Source organism: Bos grunniens, chromosome 2, assembly GCF_055505025.1.
Source record: "Bos grunniens cultivar Pamir isolate PY7600 chromosome 2, Bosgru_T2T1.0, whole genome shotgun sequence".
Taxonomy (NCBI): domain Eukaryota; kingdom Metazoa; phylum Chordata; class Mammalia; order Artiodactyla; family Bovidae; genus Bos; species Bos grunniens.
In genome coordinates this window covers 121,950,189-121,963,363 of record NC_141166.1, presented here as the reverse complement: position 1 = coordinate 121,963,363, position 13,175 = coordinate 121,950,189, and the positions used below count along the sequence as shown (strand labels likewise).

General features: G+C 44.0%; 1 protein-coding gene across 4 annotated transcripts in view; it reads left to right on the top strand.

The window, feature by feature from the left end:
- The first annotated feature begins 1,278 nt into the window (after positions 1–1,278).
- Positions 1,279–13,175, top strand: part of CERKL (CERK like autophagy regulator) — a 141,030-nt gene continuing 129,133 nt past the window's right edge. Inside the window, exon 1 of one of the 4 annotated variants that reach the window (XM_086361184.1) lies at positions 1,279–1,882. In XM_086361184.1, the coding sequence (XP_086217310.1) occupies positions 1,645–1,882 (238 nt within the window). In that variant the 5' untranslated portion in view covers positions 1,279–1,644. Of the gene's footprint in view, positions 1,883–2,145; positions 2,282–13,175 lie in introns of those variants that run through there. The other 3 variants (XM_086361166.1, XR_015148595.1, XM_086361176.1) reach the window with 3 other exon arrangements.

The following is a 13,175-nucleotide window of genomic DNA, read 5'->3' as shown; positions in this document are numbered from 1 at the left end:
GAACTTTGAGACGCTCCTCCTGCTACCATTAGCTTCTGTCTGACTTTGCTGCCTGCTGAGGCCCAAGGGGAGAATGAGCAGCAAGTGCCTTTCAGAAGTCACTGGTCCTAGGCACCAGCACCGTCGAGCTAGATTCACCACTCAGTGAATTTAACTTCCTCTCCCCAGCGTTTCCTCAGTACAATTATTCTGATGGTATCTACTTATCTGTGTGTATCTCTATATATCTATATTGGCCTGCTGATTTACTTTCCACTCTGCTCCTCTTGCGGAGGACTCGCTTTCCCCGTCTCACCATCCCAAGTTGTCAGTTTCCTATTAATACACTGCTTAAAGTACTGACACTAAGCTCTGACTGAACACGGCAATCATCTGGAGAGCTTTAAAAACTCCTTAAGTCTTGTCCTATCCCCAGAGATTACAATTTCATTGTCTTTGAGTGTAGCCTGGGTATCTGGACTTTAAAAAATTCCCCAGGTAACTCTCATGTGTAGTCATGATTGAGAACCACGGGCCAGCAGCCTCTGCGCTTTCCAAAATAACAGCAAATTCATGAATTTCAGTTATCGTGAAATAGTGCCCCCCTCATTTCCAGGTAACGCTGTATTACAGCAGTAGGCTTTAGGAGAACAAGCTCTGATGCTTGTCATCTCTCTTCGGGGAGGATTAGGTCCAGGCAGAGACAAGGCTGCAGAGGTATCCTGGGGGAACGTGGGACCCTTAATACTTACCTTTATAGAGGCATCTTCCTTTAACCTGCAATGTGGGAGACCTGGGTTCGATCCCTGGGTCAGGAAGATCCCCTGGAGAAGGAAATGGCAACACACTCCAGTATTCTTGCCTGGAAAATCCATGGACTGTGGAGCCTGGTAGGCTACAGTCCATGGGGGTCGCAAAGAGTCGGACACGACTGAGCGACTTCACTTTCTGTCTTTCACTTTCTTCCTTTAACGTTAAATTTGTTAGAACGAAATTTTGTCTATTTGAACCAGGGACTGACTGATCTTTGGCTTTCTCTCAGGGTTTTGGGGATTGAGTTTTCTGTTACCAGCTGCATATAGATTAGCTAACTCTTGAGGGCATGCAAGCCTGGTTATAAAACACGACGTCTGCATTCCAGGGGAGCCCGCGGGAAACCAGGTGAAAAAACAGAGGGCTATGTCCTTGCAATTCAAAGTGTGTTCCGAGGGTCAGCAGCATCACCTGGGAGCTTCCTAAAAACGGCGTCGGGGACCTAGTCCCAGACCAATTTAGTAAGAATCTGCATTTTAACAAGATGGCCGGGCCGGGGGCCGGGAGTACGCCAAGTCCACGTTTGAGAAGCGCCGGCCTATACTTCGGCGGGTAACGTATGCGCAAAATTTCAAGGAACTACAGGGACTAGGCGGAGGGAGCCACTTATTCCTCTTGCAGGACTGGGGTCCTTTCGTAGTGAGTCGCAGCGGCGGGAGGCTGGCGGGCCCAGGTGCCGGACTAGGTCAGGGCGGCCCCGCCTGCCCGCCCCGCCTCCCTCCCGGGTTTCTGCCCCGCGCGCGGTTGCTGTGGCAGCGCGGGACGCCGCCAGAACCCCGGCGGCCGCGGTCTTCACCTCCTCCCTCGGAGGCCTCCGCGGGACCCCGGCTCGGGCCCAGCCCGCGCTCCGCCATGCCCCGGAGGAGGCGCGGGGGCCGGGTGAGCGCCCTGGAGGGCGGCCGGGAGGAGGAGGCGCCCCCGGCGGCTGGTGCCGTGCCGTCGGCGCAGTGGGCGTCCGGGCGGCAGCCCGGGGCGGCGGCCGAGCTGATTCTGCTCCGGGGCATCTTCGAGATCGGGAGGGACAGCTGCGACGTGGTGCTGAGCGAGCGGGCCCTGAGGTGGCAGCCCATCAGACCCGAGCGTCTCACAGGTGCGTGGTCCTGGTCAGAAGGTCCCCGCGCCTTCTCCTCCTTCTCCCGGCCTCACACCCTCCTCCCGGCGCCGTCCCTCCGCCTCCCGCAAGCTCCTCCTCTGTCCCAGCGGGCGACCGCGTCCCCAAGCCTCCACCTCCTCCCTCCAGACCCGGGGAGCCCGAGCCGCCCCCCCGGGGCCTCTGCCTGCCCGCTCCTGCCGCCTGGGTTGCCGTCCCGGGACCCACGTCACACTCCGCCCCTCTCCCCCGAGCCCCCCAAAGGGCTGCTGCTGCTGCTAAATCGCTTCAGTCGTGTCTCACTCCGTGCGACCCCATAGACAGCAGCCCACCAGGCTCCACCGTCTCTGGGATTCTCCAGGCAAGAATACTGGAGTGCTGTTTTCCAAATGCGGGAAGGTAACCCACGTCTCCCCTCCATGTCCGAGTTTTGCTCAACTGCTTACGGCGACGCTGCAAGTATAAGCGTTTTAAAGTATACCTACACGTGGGTTGCGAATCCAACTTTCGTTTTGCTGACTTCTGAAAATTTTACTTGAGCTTTTGGTCCCTCTGGACTTTTCCATCCCTCACATTCCTTGCCATTGTCTCGAATCAAGTCCAAGTTCTAGAAGCTTTTGTTGGTTAATATGGGCTTTAGAATCATCGTGTTGTTTAGGAGTACTTGCCTTTTAACCTAAACTATTTAGAGAGTGTTATCAATCTGTACAATAGAAGTGTTTCAAGACTTAGTCTGGAGATGATGTAGGGGAAGCCTTGGGATGTAGTAAACATTTCTTCTAAATGATAACTTCGGAAATTAAAAAAAATATGCCTTCCCCTTGTTGGAAAACAAGACACAATGTGCTTTTTACCTTAAAGACTAGAGAAACGTCACTATTTTACAGTTTCTCGTACAAAAACCTAGCAAAACGGACCAGTCAGGGACTCAGAGCTCATTCTGATAGGCAGTTTCTGCTGCACTTGAGGTGCTCGCCTCAGTTCAGTTCAGTTCACTCAGTCGTGTCTGACTCCTTGCGACCCCATGGACTGCAGCACGCTGGCCTCCCTGTCCATTGCCAACTCCCAGAGTTTACTCAAACTCATGTCCATTGAGTCAGTGAGGCCATCCAACCATCTCATCCTCTGTCATCCCCTTCTCCTGTCTTCAATCTTTCCCAGCCTCAGGGTCATTTCCAGTGAGTCAGTTCTTTGCATCAGGTGGCCAAAGGATTGGAGTTTCAACTTCAGCCTTAGTCCTTCCAATGAACATTCAGGACTGATCTCCTTTAGGATGGACTGGCTGGATCTCCTTGCAGTCAAAGGGACTCTCAAGAGTCTTCTCCAACACCACAGTTCAAAAGCATCAGTTCTTTGGTGCTCAGCTTTCTTTATAGTCCAACTCTCACATCCATACATGACCACTGGAAAAACCATAGCCTTGACTAGGTGGACCTTTGTTGGCAAAGTAATATCTCTGCTTTTTAATATGCTGTCTAGGTTGGTCATAATTTTTCTTCCAAGGAGCAAGTGTCTTTTAATTTCATGGCTGCAGTCACCATCTGCAATGATTTTGGAACCCCCAAAAAGAAAGTCTGCCACTGTTTCCCCATCTATTTGCCATGAAGTAATGGGACCAGATGCCATCATCTTACTTAACTGAAACTGCCTTTGACTTTAATTTAAAATGTTTTCAGGTGTGTTGAAAAAGCAAGGTGGGGTATTTTCTACATCTTTGAGTTAAAAACTAGGGATATGGGCATAGAATTCTGTTTAAGTCTGTTCGAATTTGGGGGACATAGAAGTTTACCATTAGAGCTTAAATTGGCCTACATGGGTCTTTTTAATCTACAATGAAGCTGAAATACTATAGGAATAAAGTGAGACCTTGCGAAATGAGGTATTCAAATCTGTGTTGCAATAGTGGTATGTATGAAGCAGTAAAATGCTCTTTTATATACGGAGAGCTGGTGGAGGAAAAGAGGCTGAATTAGTATTCCTGGCTGTTTAAAAGCCATCCGGACAGTTATAACTCTAAAGGTAGCAAGTGTTGATCTTTGATTTTGACCTAAAACATGTTGGTTTTCTTTGCCTTCATTTAGCTGCACCATCTTTTCTTTGTAACTAACACCTAGTTTGCAAATATCACTTGGGGCCCCTGAATATTGGAGGTCCAAAAGCTTAGTTATTAAACCATTGTTTTACTTAATAAAATAAGAGTGGGAAAAGTAAAATAAGAGATATGTTTAAATGTGAGAAATATTCTCTGTCGTGGAATTAGCCTAGTTGAGTGTGATGGAAGACAAGTGAAATTGGTTGAGGAAATGGAGGAAAACTACAGCCATATCTGGAAGGAGGTGGTGTGGGAGGACATTGGGGGCAGATTATGTCCCTTGCTGGCCAGTGCCTGGCTGTTCCAGGAAAGGGTGGGGGTGGGGTTGGATTGCTGCTGGGCATTATTATTATAGGAGATGTTTGCAAAACCATTCAGTTTTTAAAACTCGTAGTGCCTTAGTGGTTTTTTTTTTTTTTTTAATAGACTTTATTTTTAGAGCAGTTTTAGGTTCAGGGCAAAATTAAGCAGAAGGTGTATATATCCTCTGCTCCCCACAATGCATAGCCTCCCCAATTATAAGTATTTCCCACCAAGGTCGTACCTTTTCCCACCAAGGTTGTATCTTTGCTAAATCTGATGACCCTACATTGACATCATTATCATCCAGAGCCCATAGTTTACATTAAGGTTCACTCTTAGAGTTCTGCATTCTCTGGGTTTTGCCTTATTTATAATGACATGTAGTAGGATTCTTCAGAGAATGAGAACTGTGAAAATATATATATGTGTGTATGTGTTTATATACACACACAGACAATACAATGTGTGTGTATATTTATATTATTTGAGATTTATTATGGGAAAATATGAAATTGATTATGGCTTCCCTGGTGGTTCAGACAGTAAAGAATCCACCTGCAATATAGGAGACCAGGGTTCAATCCCTGGGCCAGGAAGATCCCCTGGAGAAGGGAATGGCTACCCACTCCAGTATTCTTGCCTGGAGAATTCCATGGATAGAGGAGCCTGGTGGGCTATAGTCCATGGGGTTGCAAAGAATTGAACATGATTGATTGACTAACACACGCATTATAGGAATTGGAGATTATGGAGGCTGAGATATGCCGTTCTTTGCCATTTGCAAAGTTCAGAACCAGGAAAACTGGTTGTATAATTCAGACCAAACTGGAATCCCTGAGGACCCGGGGAGCTGATGGTGTAGCCCCTAGAGATGGGATCTACCTGGAGAAGAGGGAGGATGATCAGAAAATCTGTTTTGTTTACACTCAGCACTTTGAAGAGTGCCTGACATATGAACATTTGTTCCATGAATGAATTTGTTAACTAGTCTCATGAACTTCAGCTTTGCCCATTGCTTTGTAATCTGATTACTACATTGCTACTTAATAACTTTTCATCACCTGTAGCAATATCCCCTAGCCCTTTTGTTAAAGCATTAGAACTCTTTTTACAAAAACATTCTTCAGCTAATGTGGGCCCACTTCTCCACTGTGAGCATTGTGGTCAGATGCTCAGCTGTAGGATGGAAAAGAAAGCAATCTATGACTAGGGCATGGATTGACCAGGCTGTCACATCTGTAATACAAACTGTATACACAAAAGGGCAGCATCTGCTCAGAAAACTTCATTATTGCTTGCAGTGGTGCCTCAATGATCTTTTTATCGGAATCTCTAATTATGGTCATTTTATTTATGGAATCATGCATTTATTCATGTTAATTACCAAGTTAGCTGTCTGTGCCCTAGGGTAGTGTGAAATCCTGAAGAAATGGAAGAGGGGTCAGGTGAGGATTTTCAGGTCAAATGAGAAAGGTCAGGCATGTTTGGGTCACAAGACCCTATAGGCGGAGCAGGCTGCAGTGTTAGCCCCCAGCATGGTGCCTGGGACCAGGCGTAAGGTGTCAAAAATTGAGAGCTCAGAAAGGGAATGTGGGCAAATGCCGCGAACCAATATGTGTGCTTTGTCACTTAGTCCTTAGCTTATCTTGTGACTGGACCAGATGTTTTCAGAGTTCAACATTTTCAAAATGATTGCTGATGGCCTGTGGGCATGATTCTAGATCTCAATCAGGGACAAACTTCTAGCAATATGTGCTTAACAAGTGGTAAACTCCTATTTGAAATGTTAGAAGGAAGCGGAAAAGTACACTCATTTTTGTGCATCCTCAATGCAGGATCTGCTTACTGAACTGTAGATTTGGTTATGAGGTTTTCTCATAAAGGAAAATCGACTCCTAGGGAGAGTTAACAATTGGCAGGATTAGACTATATAAAGCTCTTTTATATATATATATATATATATATATACACATACACACACACACATACACATATACACACACATATATATACATATGTATGAAGTACATATATATGAAGCTAATATGAAATACACTTCAGAATGATCAATTTAGGGATCTCTATGACCAGAATGCCAAATGCCCACAAGTCTTTCTCTGCTGTCTCACATTGGGCACCTTTATCATTACTAACGAATAGCACTTTGAAGTATGGAAAACACGACAGGATATTCTACAGGCTCTCTACTCCAGCTGTCTGCAGTTTCCCATCTGGTGAAGGAAAGGTTTCAGGAGTGGGCACCAAGAGACCTGAGGTCCTGTCTGCACCTAAGGGTGTAACTGATTCAAGGCAAGTTATTTAACCCCTTTAAATGACAGTTTATTCATCTGCAAAATGAAGCATTTGCATTATATGATCTCTAAGAATCGTCAACTCTGAAGCTGCATTTTATAGAAAATATCCGTTTTTATAGGCTTTTGATGTTAGGACATTGTAATAAATCTGAATAAGGTTTCAATGATCAACTTCCTGGATGTGTGGAAGTTGTATTTTACAACAAAGCTTCATAGCCCTAATGAATTTCTAATTGAAATAACTACGTGGAAAATATGGGCCAAGTTTCTTGCTCCCCTTCCCTGGCTTCAAGGCCAGATAAGGAGAGGTGGACTGTTACCTCAGCACAGATTCTGTCTTTGGAAAGAAAGAAACCATTTTCTGATAGAAAATCATGGGTCAAGGCTAGTCTTAAGCAGATTTTTCATGATGGACAAAAGGACTAGCTTAGCCTTTCTTCAACTTCATTTCCTGTACCCTCTTACTAAATTCCTGGGCAAGGATCTTACAATATGCTTGATTATCATGAAAATATTATGTTTTAAATATTTTTAAAAAGACAATGAAGGCTTCAAATCTTAATTATGGTTTACAATTCTCTTGTTATTCTTAGACTTTCTACCTCACATTACACCATTTCATGTTGTGTTTTTCAAAGGGTTATTCCTTCCATGCCCTTGAGCTCAGCTGAATTAGAGAAATAACCAGAAAATCTGAAAAGGGTGGGCTTCATAATAAGATCTTGGAAGTGTTTCTTTTTTTGAGGGAGCTAATGATTTTCTCATGCTTTAAGTTTACATAAACATTTGTTAGGAACTTTTCAAGATGACAGGTAATGTGGAAAAATGTGAAAATGAGAAAAACCCAATCAATTTTAAAACAACAAGAGTTAGTGATTACTGGGACTTAGCAGAGCTGGGTCCATTCTAAGTATTAATCTGCCTAAGCCGTTTGGGAACAGATGTACGTGAAACGGATCCTGGGCTCTGTTGTGTACATCCAAAGTGAGACATCTGTTGGTGAACCGTTGGTCAGGAATAATGAAAGTAGGGGTTAACCCCCAAAATGACCCATTACTCACGTAAATTATTAAAGGACTAATTAGTAAAACACAGTGCTTTGATTCATCAGTCTACATATGAAGAAGAAAAAAAAAATCTTCTTTAAAAAAATTAGTGTGTTCCTAAGATGTCAAAATTGAAGGACTTTTTAAAAGATGGGTGTGAAAAATCAAGCTTAGCAAGGAACTGCATATGATGTTTATAAAGTTGTTAAATACTTTGACAGTCCTGTTAACCTATTGTGTAAATACTGTATAAAGCACATGTTGTAAAAATACTTAGCTTTTTCTTAACGTACATTAGTCCACACAGAAAAACAAAATATAGAATGAATCTCTAAGTATGGCTGTTCTGTTAAAATTTCTGTGCCGATCGAATGCTCTGTATCTACACTGTCCAATATGCTCACCACCAGCCCCCTGTGACTGCTGAGCACTCAAAACATGGCTACTGTGAGGAACTGAATTTTAAATTTTATTTAATTTTAATAAATTTAATAGCCACGTGCAGCTAGTGGTGATCAGATTTTAAAACACAGCTCTAATACACAGACATACGAAGAGTTGAAAACGTTTATTACTTTGATTCCCAGGCATGGGTTTTCATCTTTATTTCTATAGTAAGGTATAGTTTTCAAATAGTTAATCTCAACATAGGACTGAATTACCATCCAATCTGAGCTGCTGGTTTAAAGATAGATCTCTGAGTCCAGAGATTCCCAAGTGGCAGAACCTTTTAACATATTTTGTGACCCCCAAAACATGCTTTTATTTGTTATTATGAATTAATTGGCTGATAACATTTTGTCTGTAAAAAACCATTGTTTTATTGCTCATGTCATGACTTACTTAAATTGATTGGTTTCTTACTATAATGATTGTGGGTTTGAAACAGCTGTCCTCACCTGTGTACACTGACCCCATGAAAGTCTGCATCCTGGTGGTGTTCCTAAATACACCACAGCCATGTGGCACCATATGAAGACAAGCACTTAAAAGAAACTTCTCTACTTTTGTGTCCCCTTCCTCTCACTCCTCCTCCGTGAGGGGGTATGTAGGGTCACCACTAACACAGAAACATGCTCCTAGAAGTGGTACTTGCATTGAAGGCAAGGGATGTACAAACTCAATATGGGGATGGACTGGATCAAGGTCAGTAAACCAGAGAGGCTGATTCATGTGGGATCTGCTGGAGTGGGAGGACCTACAGTGAATTGCAGGAGTATGGAGCTAAAGAATCAAAGAGCCATGGCAGTAAATAATCGGGATCGATGGGTAGCTTGGGTACACAGGAAGATGCTATTGCCTAGACTGGGCATTTCTGTGGTCTCTGTAAATTGGGAAGGTGAACCATCTTTGTTCAAAGGGCCAGGGATGTAGAAGACGTAATTCACTGTGATATAAATACTAGAATACTCATTTTGAGTCTTATCCCTAATCCTGCCTTGTTCATTACTTGACTAGGTTATTTGATTACATTTCAAATATTGACAAGTCTATAAGCATCATCAAAGTCCTCAACATAGTCCTCGCCAATGCTTTCCATGTGACTGTATTCCTGCTGAATTTTGAAAGTACTGTGCCCGTGATGGGGTAGTGTGTGCTGGGCAAGTGAGTTCTGGTCATGTATGTAGTGAGCAAAGGGAAGGCACTCTTGGTAGCCATGGCTGTTTATATGCTCTTATGTTTTCCAAAGTCAGTATGTATTGAGATAAGAGGGAAAGGAGGGAGGGAAGTGACGTTTGAGGGAAATTAAACCTTCTGCTGACTTTTAGCCTGTAAACCAGAAGTTGAAGACCCTCAGGGTAATGGGTAACAGAATCCAGAGACAGGGAGGCAGGCAAACAGGTGGACAGGTATGGATATATTAAAAACAGCTGACATAGTGCTATGGACTTACGCTAAGCCTACAGGTAAGTCTTAAATAATGTACCAGCTGACATTAGGGAGTTCCTATATATACATTCCAAGATTTTCATCAGGAACAGTGTTCTGGAAACTACCACTGTTGCTCTGGATCCATGTCCAGTGTTTGATTGAAAATTCATGCCTGCTCGGTCGTGTCTGGCTCTTTCTGACCTATGGACTGTAGCTTGCCAGGCTTCTCTGTCCATGGGTTTCTCCAGGCAAGAATACTGGAATGGGTAGCCGTTTCCTCCTCCAGGGGATCTTCCTGACCAAGGGTTCAAACCCACATCTCCTGCATTGCAGGAGGACTCTTTACTGCTGAAAATAGTGAACGTTTAGTCCTGTATGAAGTATATTGTCTTGTTTAATCTTCCCAACAAGACTGCGTAGTTCAGATAGGATTTTTATTTCTGGGACCCAGAGATGACCTTTCTTGCCCAAGGACATGCTGGTGATGGAGTTGCTGGGATGCCAGGCCAGGCAGCCTGACTCCAGAGTCCACACTGTACTCAGGAGGTTATGCTGCTCCCTCAGTTCAGTAGGAAAGAGTTCTTCCTAACACCTTCAAGAGTCTATGTTATGTCAGAGTAAGTGGGTAGCATCATGGTTCAAACCAAAATAACAAGCCTTACTACGACAAGAGTATCTGGTTTTTTCAGGCCTTCATGACAGTTCCACCGTAGAGAGCATATTCCATTGCTTTCACTTATAATTCCTGAGTAAATGACCAAATGAAAGTTTTTAAAGCCCAATATTTTTATTATAGGAAACATCAAACATAGCCAGATGTAGAAAGAATAATATAATAAGCCTTCATGTTCAATCCAGTGAGGACGAGGCTCAATGTGACATGTTCTTGACTTTGAATGGTTTTCAAGGTCAGTCTTGTTCCATTCATGCCCTAACCACTTCCCTCCTTTGTTTGGAATAGTTGGGAGCAATTCCTAGATATCATAGAATTGCTTCTATAGATATCTTACATGTATCTCTAGAAGATTAGGATTAAAAAAGCATAGAACACAATATAATACACAGTATAGTCACTATTCCAATATAAAATAATCCTGTGTCCTTAAATATACAGGTAGTGTTCATTGTCTTCTATTGTTTCTCTTTCCCTTTTCTAAATCTAAATCAACATTTAAATAAGATCCATGTTGCAGTTGGTTGCTGTGTCTTTATATCTTTGATTCCACAGATTCCTCTCCCTTTAAAAATGTTTTCCTTGCTAGTGTTTTCTGGGCAAACTAGGTTGTCTGGACTGCAGTTTTTCACAGGAAAATGAAAGTTTCGTTGTAGGGGTAACTGTCTGTGAAAAACGAAAGGGGCAGGAAGCGTGTTGGGAGGGATAACCTCCAGGCTGTGATACTAGTTTGACTCCTGTAAAGAGGGCTGAAGCAGGCAGGGGCGGGGACAACCTCAGCCTATCGTGCTTATCTGAAAAGACTGCTCCTTAGGAGTCCTGCTTTAGGTGGTGCTGGGATTCAGTTGCCCAATCCTGCCTGACTCATTGTGACCTCATGGACTGCAGCTCTCCAGGCCTCCCTGTTCCTCACCATCTCCCAAAGTTTGCCCAAGTTCGTGTCCATTGCATTGGTGATGTCTTCTAGCCATCTCATCTTCTGATGCCTCCTTCTCTTCCTGCCTTCAATCTTTCCCAGCATCATAGACTTTTCCAGTGAGTCAACTGTTAGCATCAGATGACCAAAATACTGAAGCTTCAGCTTCAGCATCAGTCCTTCCAGTGAATATTCAGGGTTGATCTCTGTAAAGATTGACTGGTTTGATCTTGCTGTCCAAGGGACTCTCAGGAGTCTTCTCCAGCGCCACAGTTTGAAGGCATCAATTCTTTGGCGCTCTGCCTTCTTTACAGTCCAGCTCTCACAACCATACGTGACCACTGAGAAGACCATAGCCTCGATGGTTTAGGTTTGTCATAACTTTCCTGCCAAGAAGCAAATGTCTTCTATTTCACGGCTGCAGTCACCACCCACAGTGATTTTAGAGTGCAAGAAGAGGAAATCTGACACTACTTCCACCTTCCCCCCCTCTATTTGCCATGCACTAATGGGGCCGGATGCCATGATCTTAGTTTTTTTTTTAATAGTTTTAAGTCGGCTCCTTCACTCTCCTCCTCATCAAGAGGCCCTTTAGTTCCTCTGCGCTTTCTGCCATTAGGTGGTAACATCTGCATATCTGGGGTTGTTGATGTTTCTCGCTTCTGTCTTGACTCCAGCTTCTAACTTATTCAGCCTGGCATTTCTCATGATGTGCTCAGTGTGTAGGTTAAACAAACAGGATAACGGCAGACCGTCCTATTGTGCCCCTTCTCAATCTTGAACCAATCAGTTGTCCCATACCTGCCTTAGGTGGAAGTGGCCAAATCTGTGTGTTCAGTCACAGGCTGGGGGCTGCCTGAGAAGAGTGAAGTTAAGGTGGGTCCTAAAGGTACCAATATCAATAACCTCAGATATGCAGATGACACCACCCTTATGGCAGAAAGTGAAGAGGAACTACAAAGCCTCTTGATGAAAGTGAAAGAGGAGAGTGAAAAGTTGGCTTAAAGCTCAACATTCAGAAATCGAACATCATGGCATCCGGTCCCATCACTTCATGGGAAATAGATGGGGAAACAGTGTCAGACTTTATTTTTCTGGGCTCCAAAATCACTACAGATGGTGACTGCAGCCATGAAATGAAAAGACGCTTACTCCTTGGAAGGAAAGTTATGATCAACCTAGATAGCATATTCAAAAGCAGAGACATTACTTTGCCAACAAAGGTCCGTCTAGTCAAGGCTATGGTTTTTCCTGTGGTCATGTATGGATGTGAAAGTTGGACTGTGAAGAAGGCTGAGCACTGAAGAATTGATGCTTTTGAACTGTGGTGTTGGAGAAGACTCTTGAGAGTCCCTTGGACTGCAAGGAGATCCAACCAGTCCATTCTGAAGGAGATCAGCCCTGGGATTTCTTTGGAAGGACTGATGCTGAAGCTGAAGCTCCAGTCCTTTGGCCACCTCATGCGAAGAGTTGACTCACTGAAAAAGACTCTGATGCTGGGAGGGATTGGGGGCAGGAGGAGAAGGGGACGACAGAGGATGAGATGGCTGGATGGCATCACTGACTCGATGGACGTGAGTCTGAGTAAATTCCGGGAGTTGGTGATGGACAGGGAGGCCTGGCGTGCTGCGATTCATGGGGTCGCAAAGAATTGGACATGACTGAGCGGCTGAACTGAACTGAAAGGTACCAGTAGCTGGAGGTTGTTGCCTAACTTCATTCATTGCAGCAGAGAAGCAAGTTTTTTCTTAAAGGGAAAAATCACAGCAGCCACTGTGACCAGTTAGGCTTATTATTATCATTATGAACTCAGTTATTTAAATATATTTCAATTCATAGCAGTGACACTTCTTACTAATGCTCAAATTGCCCCGATTCTGTATTTTTGGACCAATGGGAACCACTTTGCACTGATTTCTGAGGCCTTTTGACATTTTCTTAGATGTCTCTGTTCGCTCCCTTGCTTTCTGAAATGGCAATATATTCTAGGCCCGTTTTGAACGTTTCATGCCTATCATCAAGGATGCCTGATTTCTTAAACTGAGTTATGGTATTTAGAGATCACAATTTGAGCCC